Source organism: Heterocephalus glaber, unplaced genomic scaffold (assembly GCF_053883595.1).
Source record: "Heterocephalus glaber isolate CG9 unplaced genomic scaffold, H.glaber_assembly_v1.0 deba00000943, whole genome shotgun sequence".
In the NCBI taxonomy this organism is placed as follows: domain Eukaryota; kingdom Metazoa; phylum Chordata; class Mammalia; order Rodentia; family Bathyergidae; genus Heterocephalus; species Heterocephalus glaber.
In genome coordinates this window covers 10,848,443-10,870,025 of record NW_028258175.1, presented here as the reverse complement: position 1 = coordinate 10,870,025, position 21,583 = coordinate 10,848,443, and the positions used below count along the sequence as shown (strand labels likewise).

Genomic DNA, 21,583 nt, shown 5'->3' with positions numbered 1-21,583 from the left:
AAAATTATAATTTTTAATGGTGGTAGAATTCTGACTCTTGGGCCAAGTTGCTTCCAGAAAATTGTTTATCTGCTTTCGTCTTTTAGAAGGAGCGATATGTAGTTATCAGCAAAGTAAATGAAGAAGAACGCAAGAGAAGAGAGCAACAGAAACATGCTAAAGAACAGGTAATGAGCTATGTGCCTTTGGGTAAGAAGCGGCAACATGCTCATTTATTCCTTTCTGTGCATTCCTAGATCATATGTTGGATTCAATTTAATGAATAGTTTTCTACCATAGAAATAAATGAATTGTTGAGAAGCCTAGACTAAAAGAGGGAAGGTTAAATTCAAGCATTAGACATAGCCACCAAAGTGAGTCTGACATCTGGTTGGCCAGTCTCCACTTTGATGAAGCCGTCTTGAAGAAAGTATTGCTGGGGCTGGGGGTGTGGTTCATCAGTAGAGCACTTGCCTAACGTGTGCTAGGCTCAGGGTTCGATCCCCAGTACCGCCACAACAACAACAACAGAATTTATTCTTAGTGATCATTCAGGTGGTGGGTCACCGAGCTTTACTGCCCATTAACTAATGTTCCATGTCTAACGCCACAAAATGCAGAGCATACAATGTGACTGATTAAGATGATGTGATCGTATGTGCCTTGTCAGCACATCACCCTGGTTGTTGTATAAAGAGTAGATTGGAGTAAGACTGGTTAAGCTGTCAGGTAACCTCACTGGGGATGTCGATGACCAAGAATGGGAGGATTAGCAGTGTAGATGGACTCTGTAGAGACTTGGAAAGTAGAATGAATGGAATTTGTGATTGGGGGTGTGTGATGAAAGAGGAAGGGAGAAGGAAGATGTTCCAGCTAGAAATTTGAGCAGCTGGGTAGATTGTAGTCAGTGCACGAGGATGGGGTGGGCTGAGGGATAGTGGTAGCAGACACGTGTGTGGGCAGTCACGAGTGGGTTGGGGATGGTGAATGTCAAGCACTTAGGAATTTAAGGCAGGACCACTCCTGCTGACTCCACCAGTAAAGGTACAATGAGCCACTTTCAGATTTAGACAACTTACTGTCTACCTAGAGAAAGAAAGATTAGAAAAACAAGCCAGCTGCCTGTGGTCCTTGTCCCCACACCAAAAAGACAACACTGAAACAAAAGGGACCAGGTGGACTGTGGGGTACCTATCCCATTACTGAGGTGTGAATTCTAGACTGCATCTCAGTGCTTTTATATTCAGCAGCTCTCTAGGGGGTGGTGTTGGAGAACGAAGCCCCTCAGCTGCTTGAAACCCAAAACCTGGAGGCCATAAGGAAATGTCTCTGGACAGCCTCCCAGGAGTGGATGGGAGATGGCCTGAGGCAGCCTCTACCTCCCTTCTCCTCAGGCATCCTGCCAGCAATGGCCTTTTGGTATATGCACCACGGAGGGACTATTCCCCTTTAGTGGAAAAGATGTTGCATTCTGTCTTTGACCTGATGAGGTTTCAGGGATCTTTGGGACAGCTAAGGAGCATGTCCTGTTGGCAGATTTGTCACTCTAGGAAAGAGGTAAGAGCCAGGCATGGTTGTCATCGGCAGAGAGATGGGGAGTGCTCATAGCATCGATGGCATGCATGAGGAATGGAAGGAGGACCTTAGGTAGAGTGCTGAGGACTGGTGTTTACTCGACAGGCAGAGGCAGGACAGATGGGCCAGAAGGTCATGGTGACACACAGCCAGGGAGACAGCATGTATGATGAGAGGGTGGCCAGTCACATTAGAGCTCTTGAGAAGTTAAGGGTGAGGACGGAGGCACGGCCATTGGGTTGGACCCTGGGAGTAGTTTGTCATTGTTAATACATACAAGTGAAATCATATAGTGTTTGTGACTGACTTATTTTTCCTAGCACAGTGTCCTTGAGGGTTCATCCATGTTACAGCATGGGTCCGAATTTCCTTTCTGTTTCAAACTGAACAATGTTCTATTCTACAGGTGCACCACATTTTATATATCCATTCCTTGTTGATGGATATTTAGTTAGCTTAGTTATTTAGAATAATGCTGCTATGAGCATGGATGTGCAGAGATCAGCTTTTTTTTTAAGGAACCTCCATACTGTCTTCCATAGCACAGCAGCTGCACAAACAGTACATGTGCATTCCAATTTCTGCACATCCTTGACAACACTTGCTAGCCTTGGGGGTAGTTTTAAGGAGGTGAGCAGATTCAGTGGAGTTGAAACCGGAGAGCACAAGACTTGGGAGTACCTGGGAGTTTACATTTATAACCTTTTTTTTTTGGTACCGGGGATCGAACTTGGATCCTTGTGCTTGCGAGGCAGGCGGCAGAACCACTGAGCTAAATCCCTGGCCCTGGGAGTTAACATTTAAGCAAGCTAGCTGTAACAAGACCAGGGGAAGGGGCAGTGGTTGCTTAGGGCTCAAGAGTTAAAGACATGGTAGGAGAGATATTGAACCTCTTTAAACACTGTTGGGAAGAAAATAGAGAATAAAGTAAGTGGGAATGAATCTCAGAGAGCCATTGTCTAAAAATTTTGAAAAAATGCATTTGTCAGGAGAAAAAAAAATTGTGAATCAACTACTAGGTGTGTTTTCTCAGAATGTAATACATTACTGAGTTTAGCCAGTAAGTGACTACTTTTTAATGATTTTTTAAAAAGACATATTGATGGACTTGGAAATTTCAACAAATTATATGAACTTGTGGGTAAGCTGCAGGCACTGATATTTTAGTACCTAATGAATAATGGGTTTTTTTTGTATTAAATTCTTTTATTGGTACATTGTAGGTATACAACACAATTACATTTCTCATTGGGAATTGTACCTTTATATAATGCATCTTGGTTCTTATTTTTTCCCCATTCCTAGCCCTCCCTTCATGCCCTCCACCCTTCCCTATTTACAAAGACTTTATTTCCACTTTTTCCATTTCTCATTTTTCCTTTCCCTTCTTTCCTTTCCCCTGCCCCTCCCACTACCCCTACCCCTACCCCTTTGGACCTTGTCTTCCTATTTTACATTATCGATTATTCATTCTAATCATTGGTACATTTTAGGTATACAATATAATGACATTCATCATTGGAAATTTGCACCTTTACATAGTCTCTCTTGGTTCTTATTTTTCACCCTTGCCCAGCCCTCCCTTCAATACCTTCAATCCTCCCTATTTACAAAGATTTTGTTCCTATTTTTCCATTTTCTCATATTAATCCCATTCCCTTCTCTCCTTTCCCCTAGCCCTCCCACTTCCTTCCCCTTTGCCCCTTTTCTTCCTATTTCACACTACCTATTATACATTTAGTCCTTATTAACACTTTCAGTTTCTCACACCAGAGAAACTATTCAGTATTTACACACGTGTGTCCTATTTATTTCACTTAAGAGTATGGCCTCAGTGTGCATCCACTTAGCTATAAATGTCTCCAATTTCTCATTTTTTATGGCTGAGTAGTACTCCATTTTAATGTTTCACTTGCTTATTCCACCTTCTAAAAACAGAATGATGTGCACATAGATCATTTTAGAGGCAGTTATTTAGGATAATGGTAGAAAGTATATGACACTAAAGCTGTCTGATTTGATATACAATTTCATTGCTTTCCTTTTTTTGGCTAGGTTTTTAGTTCATTCAAGTAAGGAATGTATGTATGTACATCAATAGTTTTTGGTTTTTTTTTTTAATTAGGAGGAACTAAATGATGCTGTAGGATTTTCAAGAGTCATTCATGCCATTGCCAATTCGGTAAGTGAAGAGATTTTTTTGTTTTTGTTTTTAGCTAGATTGCCAAACATAATATTAAAGGCGAAGCGCCTCATCACCATTGCAAATTAATCATTTGGTCAGTATTTATATGGTATGGAGAAGAAGGAGAAGTCTCTGTAAGAATACGATTGATGTAATACACTGCTTCAAAAAGCCTTGTAAAATGGATAGAGGGATTATGCTGTGATGTTGTTAAATAGCTACGTGACACTAAAATTCTCAAAACCAATTAAGAGGTAGAATAAGAGAGTAAAGAATAAGGGGAGAAATGATCATGTTTGATTGAAGGTGTTTTATTCCATAAGTAGAATAATTGAGAGGATAAAAATAATTATGTCCATGTTGAATTCTTTTTTTTTTGAGACAGGGTCTTGCTATATAATTCAGGCTGGCCTCAAACTCACTATGTGGCCATGGCTGGCCTTGAACTTGCAGCAATCCTCCTGCCTCAGCCTCCCAAGTGCTGGGATTATGGGCGTGCATTACCATACCTGGCTTTGAATTCTTATGTATAACTATAACTGAATATTTTTTATAATTGAATCTTACATCTGATAGCCTTAATAATATTTGATAAATTTTACAAATATATGATAAATGTGATAGATGTTTTCACTTCCTTTCTGAAAAAAGGCATCCACGTTATCACAGATAAACTGGGTCATTCTGCCAGCAGTTTTTGTCCGACCACCTCTTTGGATACTAAGTTACTTGGAGTCTGGTCATTTCTTTTCCTGAGCAGTTGACCCATTGTGTCCCTTAGATGCTGAGCTTTATATCAGGGAAGTTTTAGGCCATCAAGACCCTCTCAGACGAGTTCTGTGACTTACCAGGTGCAGGCCTGGAAATGCACGGGCCTTGGAGAGGAGACACACTGCTGTTCTCATGTGAGGGCAAATATGAGTTCCAGAACCTTGTAAAAGAAGAGGGTGGACTTACTAGGAAAACTCTTAGCAGGAAATGAGGCAATCAGAACAGACATCCACTGAGAACACGGGTAGAAAAAAAGTGGAGACAAGGTTCTGATCACGTCCACTCAGGTTGTACATAGTTGGCCAGTGCACTCAGGTCAAGTACAGAGACTGGGACACCAGTTGGCCTTGAGCTCTTAGATAACTATTATGATAGATTAGTAAATTTTTCACCCTTGTTCATGTTCCGATACCTTAGCTTGCTCGATCTCTATTTGCTCTTCTCTGATAGCCCTCTTCTACATAGTATGTTTCTGACCATCAGTAGTTAACATCAAAGTTTGCAGAGGAAAAGTTCTATCAGTGCTCCAGATGTTTAAAATGTTTATTAGTACATGTTTACAGTACATGATTGCATTCCTTGTGATTAGTTGTTATACGTAGATAGCATATAATACTTTAATTCTTCAGGAAGATATCTATTTAAGAGTATTGTTTAATTTCCATGTGTTAGTATAATTTCTGTGGTTTCTTATGTTACTGATTTCTAGTTTCATTGTACTATGATCTGTTAACATGCATGGGATAATTTTGATCCTTTTGCATTTACTTAACCATACTTTTATGAGCTAATGTGGTCTGTTTTGGAGAAAGTCCCATGTACTGCTGAGAAGAATGTGTGTTCTGTTGTTGGGTAGAACACCCTGTAGGTATCTATTAGGTCCGTTTTTTCAAAGGTTTTCTTCAACTCTGATTTTTCTTTGTTGCTTTTTCTGTCTAGTTGATCTGTTTGTGGCAGTGGTGTACTGAGATCTCCCATTATAATTGTGTTGGTGTTTATCTGATTTTTTTATGTCCAGTAGTATTTGTTTAATGAAGTTGGGTGTGCTCGTGTTTGCATATATATTTATAATTGTTATCTCTTCCTGTTACATTGTTCCCTTAACTAATATGTAGAGATCCACTTTGCCTCTTTTGATCAGTTTTGACTTGAAATCCACTGTCTCTGTAACTAATACAGCTGTTCCTGCTTTTTACCAGGTTTCTGTTATATGGAATATTTTTTTCCAACCTTTGATTTTTAGATTGTGTATTTCTTTTTTTTTTTGGTACCAGGGTTCGAACTCAGGACCTTAAGCTTGTGAGGCAGGTGTCAGCTCCACTGAGCTAAATCCCCAGCCCTAATCTGTGTATTTCTTTTCAGTTTAAATGTTTCTTGTATACTGCATATTGTTGGATTTTGTTTCTTGATCTCTTCTTCCAGTCTGTGTCTTTTAATTGGGGAATTGAGATGATTCACATTGAGTTATTAGTAAAAGGGATTGAGTTATTCCTGTCATTGCATTGTTTTCCTGTTCCTCATTCCCTCCCACACACATACGTTCTGCTTAACTGTTCAGCCTGCCTGCTGTATCCAGTCTATTAGACTTTTTGGCATCGTTGGCTTCATTGTTCTTTCTAGAATATCCTTGACAGTATTTTGTGCTGTTTTTTGTGATCGTGAATTTCTTAAGGTACTCTTTGTCATGGAAAGGCCTTATTTCTCCATCAGTTTTGAAAGATAATTTTGCAAGATATAGAAGTCTAGGTTGAAAGATGTTATCTTTTAAGGGCTTGAAGCATTTCACTACTGGCCTTTAAGGTTTGTGTTGAAAAGGCTGCTATAATTCCAGTGGGTTTACCTTTATAGGTAATTCATTGCTTTCTTTAAGAGCTTTTAAGATTCTGTTTCTGTTTTGGACATCTGATATTTTGACTATTATATGATGGAGGTTCTATTTTGATTATGGCTATTTGGGGTTCTGTATGCCTCACTTAGCTGTATGTTTTAACTCTCCCAATATATGGAAAGTTTTCTGGTATGATTATTTTTTTTCCAACTTCCCCTCTTCTCCTTTTTTATAAAAGCTTTTTTTCCATTTTTTCCTTCTGTTCTTTTTTTTTTCTTGTCCCTTCTCTCCATTTCCCTCCCCCCTTCCTCATTCCCTTTCTCATTTGAACATTTTCTTCCCATTTCCCAACATCTATTATACATTTTGGTCCTTATTTCCACTTTCAGTTTCTCAGACCAGAAAAACAATGCAGTATTTAAACATGTGTGTCTGATTTATTTCACTTAAGAGTATGGTCTCAAGGTTCATCCATTTAGCTAGAAATGTCTCAAGCTCATCCTTCTGTATGGTAGAGCTGAACTTCATTGTATAAAAAACCCACATCTTCTTTATCCATTTTCAGTAGATGAGTATTTGGGCTGTTTCCAGGATTTAGCTATTACACACTATGCTTCTATAAACATGGGTGTGCAGATATCACTGTGGTATGTTGTTTTTAGTTCTTTTTGGAAAACACTAAGAAGGGGAATATCTGGGTTGAATGGAACTTCTAGTTTTAGTTTCTTGAGATATCTCCACACTGATTTCCACAGTGGTTGCACCAGTCTGCACTCCCACCAACGGTAGAGAAGGGTTCCTTTTTCCCTGCAGCCCTGCAAGCATTTGTTATTGGCTGATTTCTTGATAATGACCATTTTTTTCTGGAGTGAGAATGGAATCTTAAAGTTATTTTAATTTGCATCTCTTGAATGACCAGTGGTGTTGAATATTTCTTTATATATTTATTTGCCATTTCTACTGCTTCATCTGAGAAGTGTCTATTCATTTCAGATGCCCATTTTAGATTGGGTCTTTAAATTTGGGTGGAGGGGCTGATGTTTTTGAGTTCTTTATATGTTCTAGATATTAGTCTTTTGTCTGAGGAAGAACTGGCTAACATTTTTTCCCACTCTGGGCTGTCTTTTCACTTTGTTAGTGATTTCTTTTGTTATGCAAAAGCTTTTTTTCCTAAGAAGTATTTTATTATTTTATTTTATTTTTATAAATTTTATTTTATCCCATTTCCCTTGTGCAAAAGCTTTTTAATAAGATAAGACCCTAGTTGTTCTTTGTGATATTCCTGTGGAATTGGGGTTTTGTTCATAAAGTCTTTGCCTACATCAATGTCTTCAGAGTTCTACCTATTCTATCTTCCAGCAGATTTAGTGTTTCTGTTATAAAACTTAGATCTTTGATTCATTTGATTTTAGTTTAGTGCATGGTGAAAGATATGGATCTAGTTTTAATCTTCAGCATGTGGAAAGCCAGTTTATCTTTCTTCCAGTGAAAGTGTTTGGCTCTTTGGTCAAAGATAAGGTGGCTGAGTATGTTTGGACTTCATTCTGCATCTTCTAATCTGTTCCATTGATCCTTGGGTCTATTTTTGTGTCGGTACCATGCTGTTTTTATCACAGCAGCTTTGTAGTATAATTTCAAGTCAGGGATTGTGATGCTCCCCTGTCTTGCCTTTGTTACCCGGAATTGCTTTGGATATTCTAGTTCTCTTTTGGGTCTAAATGAATTTTAGAAGTGTTTTCTCTAATTCTGTAAGACATGCTGTTGGAATTTTTATTTGGATTACATTAAATATGTCTAACAATTTTGGAAGTATGGCCATTTTCACTACATTAGTCCTTCCTAACCAAGAACAAGGGATGTCTTTCCATTTTCTGATATCACTTTGATCTCTTATTTCCAAGCGCTGTAGTTTTCCATGTAAAGGTCTTTCTCTTTGTTAGATTGATTCCTAGATATGTCATTTTTTTGGATGCTATTGTGAAAGGCGTTGTTTGTCTAATTTCTCTCGCAGTGAGTTTGTTATTTGTGTACAGGAATGCTATTGATTTTTGAGTATTGACTGTGTATCCAGCTACACTACTGAATTTGGTTATTAAATCTAGAAGTCTTTTGGTGGAGTTTTTGGGGTCTTCTGTTTGGAGTATCATGTCATCCACAAATAATGATAGTTTAACTTCTTCCTTTCCTATCCTTATTCCTTTTATTTCTCTCTCTTGTCTAAGTGCTGTGGCTAATGTTTCCAGAACTATATTGAATAAGAATGGTGACAGTGGACATTACTGTCTTGTTCCTGATTTTAGAGTGAAAGCTTTCAGTCTTTGTGCATTTAGTATGATGTTGGCTTTTGGTTTGTCATAGATGGCTTTTATTAGATTGAGATAAAGACCATCTATTCCAATTTTCTGTAGGGTTTTTATCATGAATGCATGTTGGACCTTTTCAAACACTTTTTCTGCATCTGTTGAGATGATCATGTGGTTTTTGTCCTTGGCTCTGTTAATATGGTGTATTACATTTATTGATATGCATATGTTGAACCATCTCTGCATCCCTGGGGTGAATCTTTCTTGGACATGATGTATAATCCTCTTGATGACTTGCTGCATTCTGTTTGCCAGTATCTAATTGAGGATTTTTGCATCTATGCTCACTATGAAAATTGGCCTATGGTTCTCTTTTTTGGTTGGATCCTTCTTTGGTTTGGATATCAGGATAATGCTTGCTTCCAGGAATGAATTTGGGGTATTGCTTCTCTTTCAACTTCATTAAAGAGTTTGAGAAGTAGCAGCATTAGATCTCTGAATTTCTTGTAGAATTCAGCAGTGAATGTCAGGGCCTGGGCTTTTCTTTGTTGGTAGGTTTTTAATTACATCTTCGATTTCATTAGCTGATACTGATTTATTTAGAATTCTTTTATCTTCTTGATTCAGTTTTGGTAATTCATACGTGTCTAGGAATCTGTCCATTTCTTCTGTGTTTTCTATTTTATTAGAATACAGGTTCTCAAAGTAGGTATTGATCTTCTGGCTTTCTGCAGGATCTATTGTGATTTCACCCTTTTCAATCCTAATTGCATGAATTTGAGTCTTCTATTGATAAAATTGGCTAAGGGTTTGTCAATTTTATTTAATCTTTCAAAGAACCAACTCTTTCATTCATTGATTCTTTGTATTTTTTTTTAGTTTTTATTGCATTAATTTCTACTCTGATTTTTATAATTTTCTCCCTTGTATGAGCTTTGGGCTTGACCTGCTCTTCTTTTTCTAAAAACCTGAGGTTCAACATTAGGTTGTTTATTTGGGTCTGCTCTGTTTTCCTGATATGGGGAATTCATCACTGTAAATTTCCCTCGTAGGACTGCTTTCATTGTGTCCTATAAGTTCCGATATATTGTATTGTCATTATCATTTAATTGTAGAAACTGTCTGATTTCTTCTTTAATTTCATCTGTGAACCATTGGTTGTTCAGGAGGGTGTTATTTAATTCCCATGTGTTTATGAAGTTCTTGTGGTATCTTTTGCTATTGATTTCCAATTTCATTGCACTATGGTCTGATAATACACATGGGATAATTTCAATTCCTTTGCATTTACTTAAGCATGTTCTATGAGCAAGTATGTGGTCTCTTTTGGAGAACATCCCATGTGCAATTGAGAAGAATGTGTATTCTGATGTTGTGGTGTGGAATACTCTATAGACACCCACTAAATCCATTTGTTCAGTAGTTTGGTTCAGTTCTGATATTTTTTGTTGATTTTTTTGTCTAGTTGTTCTATTTGTGACAGTGGGGTATTGAGGTCTCCCTTTACAATTGTATTAATGCTTATTTGATTTTTCACGTCCACTAATATTTGTTTTATATAGTTAGGTGTGCTGATATTTGGTGCATATATATTTATGATTGTTATCTCTTCCTCTTGGATTGTTCCCTTTACAAGAATGTAGTGACCTCCTTTGTCTCTCTTAATCAGCCTTGGCTTGAAATCCACTTTGTCTGTAAATAGAATAGCTACTCCTGCTTTTTTCCAGTTTTCTGTTGCTTGGAGTACTGTTTTCCATCCTCTGACTTTGAGTCTATGAATTTCTTTTTTAATTAAAATTAAATGTGTTTCATGTATGCAGCATAATGTTGTATCTTGCTTCTTGATCCATTCTGCCAGTCTGTATCTTTTGATTGGTGAATTGAGACCATTTATATTGATGGTTATAACTGGTATGTATTGACTTATCCTCATCATGTTATTTTCCTTTCATTGGTTGTCTTTTTCCTCCTTCTGTTTAATTGCTTGCCTTGCCTGGTGCATTCATTCTGTTGGGGTTCCTGGAGTTGTAGTCCGCATTATCTCTTTCTAGAATGTCCTTCAGAACATTTGGAGTGCTGGTTTGGTGGTCAAGAATTTCTTCAGGTGTCTTTGTCATGGAAATATCTTAATTCTCCATCAGTTTTGAAAGAGAGTTTTGTAGAGTATGTCAGTCTGGGTTGGAGGTTGTTTTCTTTTAGGGCTTGAAATATTTCACTCAGAGCTTTCCTTGAGTTGAATTTGTGTTGAGAAGTCTGCTGTGCTTCTGATGAGCTTTCCTTTATGGGTGATTTGTTTCTTTTCTCTAACAGCTTTTAATATTCTATTCTTGTGTTGAATTTCTGGAATCTTGACTGTTATATGTCTTGGTGTAGATTTTTTTTTTTTGATCATGAGTAATTGGGGTGTTATATGTGCCTCACTTATCTGTATGTCAAATTCATTTTCCCTGATTGGGGCATTTTCTGCCATTACTTCTGTAAATAGATTTTTTTAAATGTCATTTGTGCTATCTACTGCTTTTTCATTGACTCCAGTCAATCTCATGTTATTCTTCTTTGCATCATCTAGCAGCTGTTGGATTGATTTTTCATAGTCCCTTGCTATTTTAAAGAAATCTTTCTTGTGATTTTTTCATTTAATCCAAATAATCTCAGATTAGTTTGTTTTGTGTGTCATCTGTCATCTCTGTTCAATCTAATTGTAATTTTCTCTTGTTCTTTTTAAGGTGTCTCTGAGTAATTTTCTTTGCAATCATCCCCAACTTCTAATTCTGATATTCTGTCCTCATATTCATCACCTCTTTTTTTTTTTTTCAGAGTGGTTCTGCATGTTGGTCACTTCTGCTACCCATACTGTCAGTATAATTTTTGATCACCTGGATTTATGTTTGGAATCTTTTCATGGGTTCTAATTCTTTGCTTAACTGGTCATTCATGTTTTGTATCATTTTGTTTACTTCAGCAAGCTTTTTATTAGTGTCTTCTGATTGTTTCACTTATTACCTGCGTTATGTGTTTAGGTGTATTTCTTGTGAGCCTGCCAAGCACATCATTGATGTTTTTAACCTCCTTTATTATCCTTTTGAATAATTGGTCTGTTTGACTTTTGCTTTCATTCCCCTCAGTGCCCCATGGATAGCCTTTGAGAGGGAGTTAGGAGTTTAGGAGGCATTTTGTCTTGTCTTCTCGTGTTTCTACTGATTTTTTTGTTTGCTTGTTTTGTTTTGTGCTTAAGTATGTGGTTGCGTATAGCGGAAAGACTGTTTTGCTAGTATGGAGATCTCTTTTATTAGTTTGCTTTTCATTTTATTAGGGTACAGGTTCTTGAAGTAGGTATTGATGATCCTCTGGATTTCTGCTGGATCTGTTGTGACTTCACCTTTTTCATTCCTAATTTCATGGATTTGAGCCTTTTCTTTCCCTTTTTTCCTTTTTTTTTTTGGGTACCGGGCATTGAACTTGGTTGGGACCTTGTGCTTGCGAGGCAGGCGGCAGCACCACTGAGCTAAATTCCTGGCCCTCTTTCCTTTCTTTGATAAGGTTAGCTAAGGGTTTATCAATGTTATTTATTCTTTCAAAAAACCAACTCTTCGATTTGTTGATTTTTTTGTATTGTTCTCTTAGTCTGCATTGCATTGATTTCTGCTCTGATCTTTATAATTTCCTCCCTTGTACGAGCTTTGGGTTTTTCTTGCTCTTCTTTTTCTAGGAGCTTAACATTCAGCATTAGGTTGTTTATTTGACCTTGCTCTGTTTTCCTAGTGTGGGCATTTACTGCTATGAATTTCCCTTGTAGAACTGCTTTCATTGTGTCCCATAGATCCCCCGTATGCTGTACTGGCATAGTCATTTAATTGTAAAACTGTCTTAATTTTTTAAATTTCCTCTGTGACCCATTGGTTGTTCAGGAGAGTGTTACTGAATTTCCATGTGTTTGTGAAGTTCTTGTGGTTTCTTATGGTGTTGATCTCCAGTTTAATTGCACTATTGTCTGATAATATACACAGGATAACTTCAGTTCCTTTGCATTTACTTAAACATGTTCTGTGAACTAGTATATGGTCTTATTTTGGAGAATGACCTGTGTGCAGCTGAAAAGAATGGGTATTCTTATTTTGTGGGGTGGAACACTCTCTTGACATCTATTAAGTCCATTTGTTCAAAAGCTTGGTTCAGTTCTAATATTTTGTTGTTGATTTTTTTGTCTAGATGATTAGTATTTGGTGCATATATATTTATGATTGTCATCTCTTCCTCTTGGATTGTTCCCTTTACAAGGATGTAGTGACCATCTTTGTCTCTCTTAGTTAGTTTTGGTTTGAAATCTACTTTGTCTGCGAATAAGATTGCTACCCCTGCTTTTTTCCGGGTTCCTGTTGCATGGAGAACTGTTTTCCATCCTTTTCTTTCAGTCTATGAGTTTCTTTTTGAGTTAGGTGTGTTTCTTGTATACAGCATATTGTTGGATTTTGCCTCTTAATCCATTCTGCCAGTCTGTTTCTTTTGACTGGTGAATTGGGGCCATTAACATTGATGGGTATAACTGATGTGTATTATTCTTTTTCTTTTTTTTTGTACCGGGGATTAACTGCAGACCTTGCTGCGCTTGCGAGGCAGACGGTGGAACCACTGAGCTAAATTGCTAGCATAACTGATATGTATTAACTTATCATGTCATGTTATTTTCCTGTTGTTGGCTCTTTTTTATTTTCCCCCCTCTCCCTTTAATTTCTTGCCTTGTCTGATGGATTTGCTCTGTTGGGCCTCATGGAGTTGTGATCTTCATTGTCTTTTTCTAGGATATTTTTTAGAATTGCTTAGAGTGCTGGTTTGGTGTTCATGAAGTTTCTCAGGTGTCCTTTGTCATGGAAGTATCTTATTTCCTCATCAATTTTGAAAGATAGTTTTGTAGGATACATCAGTAGTCTGCTTTTCAGTGGTGCACTCAGGGCATGGCTAACCATAGTCCTTTGCCTGTGCCCCAAGATACCATCATCTCTGTTAGTATGGGGGAGGGATGCACTGTAATTGATCCAGCTACTAGTTCTCTGGGAGTGGACCCCAGTACTGTTAATATCACAAAGGTAATTTGGGTATTGAGATAGAAAACCTATTAATAGCAACAACTATGCAACCCTGGAAAAATCAAGTAAATCAGCAACAGTAACGTTACCCAAAACACACAGGATATTGACATACCTAAGAACCTAAGACTTTTTTGCTAGTATGGAGATCTCTTTTGTTAGTCTGCTTTTCAGTGATATACTCAGGGCATGGTTAACTATTGTCCTTTATTGTTCCAAGATCTGATCACCTCTGTTAATTTGGGATGGGAGGATGCGGTGTAATTGGCCCAGCTCCTTGTTCTCTGGGAATGGACTACAGTAATGTTAATGATACAAAGGCAATCCAGTTATTGGCATACAAAAGAAACAAGTTAATACCAACAACTGTGCCACCCTGGCAATAGCAACAAAATTAGCTACAATAATAGTGTCAAGCACAAACTGGATATTGACATACCAGAAGAACCACTAATGTACCACCTTTAACCATAGAAAGGAGATCTATAATTATAGTATAATCACTAAGACAAACTAAACATTGACAGATAGTAAATATCCACCCTCTTTGCCCCGAAATAAAACCTAGTAGGAAAATAATCAGCCTTGAAAACTAGAGATAAAAAATGCCCACCCCCACTAGCTAACCTTGCCTTACTTGACTTACAGAGTAGCCACTGAACAAGAGAATAGTGATGGCAGGTAAAACTCTACATTGTTTTTGGAGTTTGCAGTAGCTGTGGGCTTATTTTCAGGCTGGCACTGCTGGCCTGCTCCTTTGTTTCTCCCTGGAGCTGCTGACTGTGGATTTTACTTCCTGTGACCAGGTATTGGCCTCGTTTACGATCAGGTGGGTTGGTCCCTTTTCGGCCAGCCTTTGGTTCTAATTGTCACAGAATTTCTGTGAACCCTTCGCACAGCTACCCTATCAACATCTTATACTGCCATTGTACATTTATGAAAACCAGGAAATTATTTAAACTTCACCAGTCTTCCCACTATATCCTTTTCCTCTTTCCAGTCCTGGGGTCCATGTTGCATTTACTGGTTATCTCTCCTTAATCTTCCTCAGACTTTGGCAGTCTTTCCTTCTTAACTTTGATAGTTTTGATGAGTAGCCATACTTGGTCAGATGTCCCTCATTTAGGATTTGTGTTCTCTTTGGACTGAAACTACATGGTTTTGGCCAGAATTCCACAGCAGTGATGTTCATGATGTTGACCTTGACCAGTAGGTTTAGGTGGTGTCTGATGAATTTGTGTTCTGTGAAGCTGTTTTTTCTCTTCTCTAGATAATAAATATCTTGGGAGAGGGACTTTGAGATTATGAAAAACTTATTTTTCTTTAAACTCTTGCCCACTATGTTGGCATCTGTTAGTGGATCTAGCCTGTGACAGTTATTACTTGAGGTATCTAATGGTGAATCTTTATTTGCTTCTTTTTTCCTATATTTGTTTATAGAATTCTTTTATAAGGAAGAACTATCCCTGTTCACATATATATGTATGTATGTATATACACACATGTATATGTATGTATATATATAAAATCACTTATATATATGTGTTTGCACTGAGGGATGTTTTCTTCTGTGGATTATCATCTAGTATTTTTATTGTTTACATTGTTCAGATTGTGCTGCCTTTGGCTGTTGGCACTTCTCAGCTTGGCTCCTTTTCTCTGATTGAGCCTCCTCCTTGTGAGCACTTCCTTACTTTTTAGTGGCGCAAGAGGTTCTAGGCTCATCTCGTGTCCTCCCTGGCTCAGCTCAGGAATCAGGGACTTCTCCAAGGAGTTCTGGTTCCTTTCATGGGAGAGTGGTGTTTCTAAACCAACATTCGGCCCTCAGTTACTACTGTGATATGTTATTTTTTAGGACGTCATCATTTTGGTATGATGGGAGATCCTGGAACCAGTCCCCCGAGGACACTGAGCCTAACTGTGTCTATTTGTGTGTGTTTGCACAGTTACACACTGATAACAATGTTGGGGTCAACTATGAAGTGCATATACTGTGGGCCTCCTATAAGAATATAATGGGACTGAAAAGTTCTTGTTTCTTAGTGTTTTTTTTTTCGTACCGGGGATCGAACTCGGGTCCTTGTGCTTGCGAGGCAGGCGGTGAAACACTGAGCTACATCCCCAGTTGTTGCTTATTATTTTTGTTGTACTTTTTCTAAGTTTGAACACACAAATACTTAGAACTGTGTTGAGAGTTACCTACAGTATTTAATACAGTAACATGTTGTATAGGTTTGTAACCTACAGTAGGAGTAACAGACTCATCCCATGGAGCCCAGTGTGTGGTAGGCTAAACCATCTAGGTCATTCATCTAGGTTTGTGTAAGTATATTCTGTGATGCCCACCTAACAATGAAATTGCCTCCTGACTCATTTTTTTAGGATATTTCCCTAACAATATGTTACATGCATGGCAATATCCTTCCACTCCTTCATACTGATGCATCAGATTCCAGTTAAATACTGCACAGTATATTTAAGTCTACTCTGCTTATTTGTAACTTATTTTCCTGACAGTGAGAAATACAGTTATTATTTGTCTTATGTATATTTGCTTAAACCTGATGAACATATGAAATAGTTCCAAACTGCTCACCCATACTTGTGAGAAGGACCATTTTGGCCTGATTAAAGTATTTGTGTGCCTCACTGTATCTAGTCAAGATGCTGTTTTCCAAGTTTTTCTCTTCCTAACTTCCTCATTTATTAGTGCTTATATTCCATTTTGGGGTTCCCTACACACCATCTCTAGAATTATTGATTGATTGGTACCAGAAATCGAACTCGGGACCTTGCACTTGTGAGGCAGGCTGCGGCACCACTGAGCTAAATCCCCAACCCTCTAGCATTTTAATCAGTACTTGATATTTCAGCATTGTATAGGAATTCAGAATGAACACAGATACCAAGCCAAAAGCCCAGCATGTAAGATTGGCAAGATTTTGTGTGGAATTATTTATTTGAAAGAGCTCTATGAGTCCAGCATTGGTTCACTGAAGATCCACTGGGACCTTGTAATAACATTCCAGTGCAGTGACCTGATGTGTAAGGTTAAGAATAACGTGACTTGGATAGCTGAGACTTAGGTTGACATTCCATTTGAGTAGTTTAATTTGTATCAGAATGGAATATTATTGCATATATATTGTACTTCAGTTGATTGAAAGCAATGCATTGTAACGAAAATGTACTTAAGATGCTTGTGAATTTTGACATAGATGATGCAGAAAATTAAAATTTATTGTGTTTAATATAGATCAGTTATTTGGGCCTTTCAGCATTGTTATGACTATATCTTTTAAAATAAGTGAAGGGCCGAGGATTTAGCTCAGTGGTTCTGCTGCCTGCCTCGCAGGTGCAAGGTCCAGAGTTCAATCCCTAGTACCAAAAACAAACAAACTAAAATAAAATAAGTGAGTTGGTTATTCATTTATTCATTTATTTAATTTATTTAATGAGACAAGGTCTCACTATGTAGTCCAGACTGGCCTCGAACTTGTGGCAATCCTCCTGCCTTAGCCTCCTGAGTACTAGGATTATGGGCATGTGCCACCATGACCAGCTAGGCCAGCTAAGTGGGTTATTTTAAAGAGTAGTTTTAAAATAATGTATTTCAGGTTTTGCTCACAAATTATTCAACAGTTCAAGAGCCTAAAGATTTTTTGATTTTACCTTTAAAAAACTCTTCAGTAAAAATGTCACTACTTCTAGCCGGGTGCTGTGGCACAGCCTATAGTTTGAGCTAGTTGGGAGGCTCAGGCAGGAGCATCACCTGAGCCCAGGAGTTTGAAGCTAACTTGGGAGCCTAGCAAAACCCTGTCTCAGAAAGCTTTTTTTTTTTTTTCACTACTTCTGATTCTCAAAGGTGACAAGTTAATAAAAATCAGAAAAATATCAGTGAAATAAAAATCATAGTTTTTACTCTGAGTTCTGGATTTAACACTCCAAAATTGAAGAAAAATGAACTCAGGCCCAAATTTTTGGATTTGCATGTATTTATACTTTTTTTAAATGAGAAAAAGCAAGTTCAGTTAGTACAGAATCCTCATGGACTCTGAAGCATATATTTTATTCTCAAACTTTGAACTTTGAACCTAGAACCCAACCTTGTTTTTTTCAGGGAAAACTCGTTGTTGGACACAATATGCTCTTGGATGTCATGCACACAATTCATCAGTTCTACTGCCCTCTGCCTGCGGTAAGTGGCTTGCCAGCCTGCATTTAAATGTATGGTGCTTTCTTACTCAGCCAGTATTCTCTGCTTGGGTGCTGTTTCCTCATATGCACCATGTTCAGAGAGAGAGAGAGAGAATCTTATGTGCTTGGTTGTACATGTTTTTGTTTGTTTGTTTGTTTTTGGAACCAGGGATCAAACTCAGGACCTTGCGCTTGTGAGGCAGGGGCAGTGCCACTGAGCTAAATCCCCACCCCCATGTTGTACATGTTTGATATGTGCACATAAGCTATTTTAAGGAATCCTCAGTCTGCCATTGCAAGAGCAAGGTTAAATATTGGTCTCGTCTTGATGCTCACAATTTGCTCATTTAGTGCTGGGTCGCAAGCATAGCCTGCTAGTTTAGTACTGCTAAAATTAGATGCAGCAGGACCACTGAAAGTAAGTGGTGCCAATTGAATTGGATCAGCTTCTATAAAATTCTTGATTGCCTCACACTAAGTTGCTTCCCTGAGGTTTTCTATTGACCTTGGTAGTGATTTTTTTCTTTGCTTTTCTATGCTTTGAGCCAAGACATCTAAGCTTACTACGCATAAGCTTTTTTGGCTTCTCTTCTGTTTCCTGCTCTCTTGCTTCCTGACTGCACGTGGCTGCATCTCTCTTGCACTGTCACGCATCCCCCATTCTCCTCTATTTTATGTCCCTCAGTGATCTTACTTATTTTCATCACTTTGACTTCAGACACTTAACATCTCTGTCCCTAGCTGTGGTCTTTCTCAGAGCTGGATGTGCCTCTCATCCTGTCTCCAGGCATTTCCACCTGGCTAGCCTTCAGAGGAAGGTTGTTTAGGGATTATATGTCTCAAATAAAGTAATTTTCACTTCCTTTCTTTCCTCATACTGCCGCCATAGCAGTTTTTTTCTCCTGATTCCATTACTGTAAATGATTTTCAGTTTCTAGCCCTGTTTTTAGTACCCATTTTGACTGTCTGTCTCTAGATCCAGTCGTTTGCAAAATCTAAACGGTATTATCTCCCTGTTGTCTCTCATATTAGGGTTACCTTAACTTCTGTTGCAAATAGCTTTATTACTCACCTGTAATTCAAGCAAACTCCAGGTGGGATTCTTTATCCACCCTAAATCTCCCACCCCCGCAATCAACATTCAACCTACCTTTAAGACCGAGGTTGGCAACTTTTTCTCTAAAGGGCCAGATAGAATATTTTGGCCTTTCAGGCTGTATGATCTATGTCACAACTTTCAGCTCTGCCACTATAGCCACAGAATCCATAAGAAATGAGTGTGGCCGTATTGCAGTAAGAGTTTAATTAAAAAATAAGTGGTAGGGCCGGGGATTTAGCACAGTGGTTCCGGCGCCTGCCTTGCAAGTGCAAGGTCCCGAGTTCGATCTCTGGCACCAAACAAAACAAAACAAAAACACCACAAAAAATAAGCAGTGGGCCAAAGTTGGTCTGGCAGGTCATAGTTGGCAAATCCCTTCTTTAAAATGATATGAGATTAGATCAGTCTTTTGTTACTTGTGCATTGGAAGATGCCACTTGATTTAGGTCTCATTTGTACATCTGAAAACTTTCATTTACTTCACATTTCTTAAGTCGGATTGCCCCATCAGCATCTTGATTACTGTCCTTAGAATACTACAGCTGGGCCAGGGATTTAGCTTAGTGGTTCTGCCACCTGCCTTGCAAGTGCAAGGTCCTGAGTTCGATCCCTGATATCAAAAAAAAAAAAAATGACTACTACAACCTAGCCCAGCAATGAATAGAGTGGGTCTGTTCTCCCCCATCCTCATTCAGCAGCCTTAAGGTTGCCACTACTTTTCATAATGCCTCCATTACCCTCTAGGACACCAAAGCTTCCTAGTTGTAACTCTCAGAGCAAATGTGATGGGAATAAATTTGCATTTTATATCTACAGGACGAATATTTGTTTCAGATCACCCATTTCTCGGTTAGACAGACCAAAGTAGCATCTTCTCTCCTGATATTCTGACCTTTAAAGTAATGAAGTTGTCAGTAAGGAAAGAGGAAAACATTTAATATAGTGGTCCCTTGTGTTACAACCAGCTTGACTTCTGAACAACTTGGGTTACGACTGGAATTTTAGTTTCAGCTTATGAACAAAGTCTTGAGTTATAATCTGAATCCCAGCCGCTTGTGCTTCCAGATGTCTCAGATACAGATTTAACCCTTAAAGAGTTCTAGAAGGAACATTATAGCATCCTTTCCTGTATGGGATTAGTTGAGAAATCCTGGGCCAGTGTCTCTCTAAGGACACTGAAATCTGCCTGTGTACAGGACAGAGACTTTGAAGGCTGTGTAGAGGAGCCTGAGCCTTCAGTTGACCAACTTGAGTTACAACCAGTCCTTGGGAATGAATTGAGTTTTTTTTTTTCCTCTGTCCCAGGGATCAAACTCATGACCTTGCACTTGCGAGGCAGGTGGCAGAACCACTGAGCTAAATCCCCGGCCCAGTGATTGAGTTCTTAAGGGTCCACTGTAGTGTCGTTTCAAGGTGTTTTAAATAGCAAACAGAGTGTGACACATAGGAGGCATTAAATACTGATTTAATGAACATCTTTAGACTTTTGTAGTCTTCTCATGTGGCTCTGTTCATGTCACTGACCCTGCTTAAAATTCTCAAATCATTTCACGTTCTTTTTCCTATAGTTGACTTTTTAGCCTGGCATATCAGGCTTCTCTGATCTGGCCTAACCTTCCTTGTGTTCTTAGCACCTTCACTCTCCTCCTTCCCAGCTAGACTGGCTTGTTTGTTCCCTGAGAAGTACCTGTGGTTTCAATATATGATTTCTTACAACTTGAACTTTCTCCAGCTTTTCTCAGTGTTTGCAGTCTATAGCTTTACCTTACATTTCCAAGGTCCACCATAAAGCTTTCCCCACCTGCTGCCTTTTTGCTCAAAAAGTGATCTTTTTCTGAACTTGCACAGAACTCGGTACCTCTGTGGTACATAAATTTTGTCTTACATTATACAATGCAACCCCCTTCTCCTCAGCACTTAGCTCCTTGGAGGAGGGTCTGAGTGCCTGGCATAGCATTTTCTATGTGAGCACTTAATAAATACTAATGTAAGACTAGTCTGGAATCAAATTCTAGTAGAAAACAGGTGATTTGGTATACAATAGGAGGTGGATTAGAGTAAGCAGTTTTATCCCTTGCTTTATCACTAAGACAACTTGGGGAATTTACTTATGTTTTGTCACTGTCGGAGGGAGATGTTTTTCTTTTATTTACCTTTGGAAGAAGTAATGAGAATGAGAAAACCTGTTTAAAATGGAAGGACTTTTACATGCACTGGAACCAAATTTTGCATTTAAAAGTGTACTAAAGAACCTACATTTTGGAGCTGCCTTTTGGGGAGGACAGTCTCTTCTTATGAGACTGCTTGGTACTTCAACCTGACCTTTCAGAAGGCATTGATGTAGAACTCTGCTGTACTTCAATCTTGAAGGTAGCCATCATTTTACCCTTTTATTGCTTGTAAAGGTTTGCAGTAGTATGGAGAGGTTGCTGACAGTCATTATGACACTTTTGTTTGACTTACATTGAAACCACTTTTTCACATATCATCTGTTAATTTAATGATGGCCATTGAAAACCTGATAAATGTTTCAAGCTGGCTAAGTACAGTCTGTATTTACAA

General features: G+C 38.3%; 1 protein-coding gene across 13 annotated transcripts in view; it reads left to right on the top strand.

Moving 5' to 3' along the window:
- The window catches only part of Parn (poly(A)-specific ribonuclease), a 169,154-nt gene that overhangs the window by 33,092 nt on the left and 114,479 nt on the right, over positions 1–21,583 (top strand). For all 13 annotated transcript variants that reach the window (XR_015450480.1, XR_015450481.1, XM_087209150.1 and 10 more), the window contains 3 exons: positions 87–167; positions 3,680–3,736; positions 17,846–17,923. Coding sequence is in view for 11 of the 13 variants with exons in the window: in XM_087209150.1 (XP_087065276.1) it covers positions 87–167; positions 3,680–3,736; positions 17,846–17,923 (216 nt within the window). In the remaining 2 variants the exon portion in view is untranslated. The remainder of the gene's footprint in view (positions 1–86; positions 168–3,679; positions 3,737–17,845; positions 17,924–21,583) is intronic.